The 2,945-nt window shown below is 39.4% G+C and overlaps 1 protein-coding gene across 1 annotated transcript; it reads left to right on the top strand.

The window, feature by feature from the left end:
- The first annotated feature begins 1,455 nt into the window (after positions 1–1,455).
- LOC106504185 (olfactory receptor 7A17-like) lies at positions 1,456–2,379 on the top strand. Its single transcript, XM_013987453.3, has one exon. It carries the CDS (start codon positions 1,456–1,458, stop codon positions 2,377–2,379), a length of 924 nt encoding a protein of 307 aa, XP_013842907.3.
- The last annotated feature ends 566 nt before the right edge of the window (positions 2,380–2,945 follow it).

The raw sequence follows: 2,945 nt of genomic DNA, 5'->3' as shown, positions 1-2,945 counted from the left end.
ATTTACAGTGTTGTGCCAGTTTCTACTGCACAGCAAAGTGACCTAGTCACATATATATAGACATTCTTTTTCTCATATTATCTTCCATCATGTCTACCCCAAGAGATTAGATATAATTCCCTGTGATGTACAATAGGACCTCACTGCCTATCCCATTCTAATGTAATAGTTTGCATCTGCAGATCCCAAACCCCCCATGCATCCCATTTCCTTCCCCCTCACCCTTGGCAATCACAAGTCTGTTCTTCATTTCTGTGAGTCTGTTTCTGTTTTGTAGGTAAGTTCATCTGTGCCATATTTTAGATTCCGCATAAGTGATATCATACAGATTTGTCTGTCTCTTTCTAACTTACTTCTCTTAGTATGTATAAGGGTATGGTTAGATAATCTGATGTTGATAGCTTGTCTTGTCTCATTCATTTCCTAAACGTTGTGGTTGGATATGAGAAGTGCCTGGTACTCACATGGCCCCAGAGACCACAGTACTGAGTGTGTGTGTGTGTGTGTGTGTGTGTGTGTGTGTGTGTGTGTGTGTGCGCGCGCGCGTAGTAGGGCATGAGAGTCTTTAGAAAAAACAGTACCTGAGCTTCTATACCCCAAAACATTCCCCTGGAAATTCAGATGACAGAATGTTAACAGAATATGAAAACAAAATTAGATCCATTTCCATGCTCAGCTTTCCTTGGAAACAAAATCAATAAAGTGCAGGGAACAACATGTGAATTGGAGAATCCCTGTACCATGAAGTTCAGCAGAGGCAGGAAGGCCATTTCATTCCATAGCATTCTCTGGCCCCATTTTTCATCACCCTCTCTGTTTTTCATACCCCTGGACACATTGACTTTCTTTTGAGCATTGAATATCGGTAACAAGTGGCTTCTTCAGGGTCCTTGTCCTGTCCTTTCCTCCTGTTAGACACATCTTTCCTTAACCTTCCAATCTCTATTCCTTAAGGTTTCTGTTCAAATGTTACCTTGTTCTCCAGCCCACCTACACACTCAATGAAGAGTAATACCCCATCCACTGTCTCCATTATACACTCTTTTTCTTCATTTTACTTGTCAGCATTTGACATGTCATGCTATGATTTTGAATTTGCTAATATTATTTTCCATCATTGAACCATAGCGACTTTTCTCTCTCATCACACTATACTCCTTGCCTTCAAGATGATAAGTATGCAATATATAGGTCCCAAGATCTTGGAAGAAATTCTCACAAAAAGTACAAAGTACTGGACCTCTTGGGGGAAAGGCTGAGAGATGAGCAGGTATTTGTAATCAGAGATGGCACAGGGAAGGCCCTGAGGAGGAGAAATTTCATGCCAAAATTATAGGCATTGATTACATGACTGCAAAATGTAAATTGTAGTATTTCACTATGCCAGTGACAGCCATTTTTGTAAAAATTAGTCATATTATTTTTTGTTTACTTCCAGGTCATTTCCTCTACCACATGGAACCAAGGAATGACACCCAAATTTCAGAATTTCTTCTTCTGGGAATATCAAATGAACCAGAACTGCAGCCCCTTATATTTGGGCTTTTCCTCTCCATGTACCTGATCACTGTGTTTGGGAACCTGCTCATTTTCCTGGCCATCATCTCAAACCCTCATCTCCGCACACCTATGTACTTTTTCCTCTCCAACCTGTCCTTTGTCGACATCTGTTTCACCTCTACCACCATCCCAAAGATGTTATGGAACATCCATATGCAGAGCAAAGGTATAACATATGCAGGCTGCATCAGCCAAATATACTTTTTACTACTCTTTGCAGGGTTGGATGACTTTCTCCTGACCGTGATGGCCTATGATCGCTTTGTGGCCATCTGCCGCCCCCTGCACTACACAGTCATCATGAACCCCTGGCTCTGTGGTTTGCTAGTTCTGGTGTCCTGGATGATGAGTGCCCTGAATTCCTTGATACAAACCTTAATGACATTGTGGTTGCCCTTCTGTAGAGTCTTGGAAATCCCTCATTTTTTCTGTGAACTCAATCAGGTGGTCCGAGGTGCCTGTTGTGACACCTTCCTTAATGACATAATGGTGTTCATTGCAGCTGGGCTGCTGAGTGGTGGTCCATTCATTGGAATACTTTACTCATATTCTAAGATAGTTTCTTCAATACGAGGAATCTCATCAACTCAGGGAAAGTATAAAGCATTTTCTACCTGTGTCTCTCACCTTTCAGTTGTTGCCTTATTTTATGGTACAGTCCTAGGAGTGTATCTTAACCCTGCTGATGCCCACAGCTCATACAACAGCATAACCACCTCGGTGATGTACACTGTGGTCACACCCCTGCTGAACCCTTTCATTTATAGTCTGCGGAACAAAGACATAAAGGGGGCTCTTAGACGATTCATTGGACTATAAATGAAGTAATTATGCTGGGACAAAGAAATGCCCACGATTGCTGGGCTCAAATAAATGGATCCAGAAATTGCTAGTCTTTGATCAGATTGTGAATGTAGAATTTGGTCTTTCTATTATTTCCTGAAAATTCCATTCCTTTGAATTCAACTTCTCTCTACCCATAAGTAACAAAATTTACTAAGTTTTCTTCTCTATCAGAGCAGAAAACTATATAAATACAGTATAATATATAATGTATTCATGTATACATATATATATATATCTCCAATTTTTTTACTTGTCCATTTTCCTGCTTTCACACTTTTTCCCCCAAACTTATATCAGAAATATGTTCAAAAATACCATTTATTTCTTAGGTCCATGTATGTTTTTTAATAATAATAATATCTGCTCAGTGACAGATAGTCCAAGTTTTTTCTTTTGTTTTACTAAAATAATGGTCATAAGTTGTCTTACTCATATGGACTAAATTCTACTTGGCAATTTCTCTGTGTAATTTAAGTACCTCACTCTATTAGGTTTTTTTCTAATATATAGACAGTTCTATGTCCATACTTTCACAAATG

Source organism: Sus scrofa, chromosome 2 (genome assembly GCF_054392235.1).
Source record: "Sus scrofa isolate SSC_HxYL_T2T_F1_AM1 chromosome 2, Sscrofa_HxYL_maternal_Yorkshire_Landrace_v2.0, whole genome shotgun sequence".
NCBI classification, from domain to species: Eukaryota; Metazoa; Chordata; class Mammalia; order Artiodactyla; family Suidae; genus Sus; species Sus scrofa.
This window is presented reverse-complemented; position numbering and strand designations above follow the sequence as displayed.

What these genes read in the sequence shown, in the direction of transcription:
- LOC106504185 (XM_013987453.3), top strand. Translation starts at nt 1,456, where the DNA reads ATGGAACCAAGGAATGACACCCAAATTTCAGAATTTCTTCTTCTGGGA.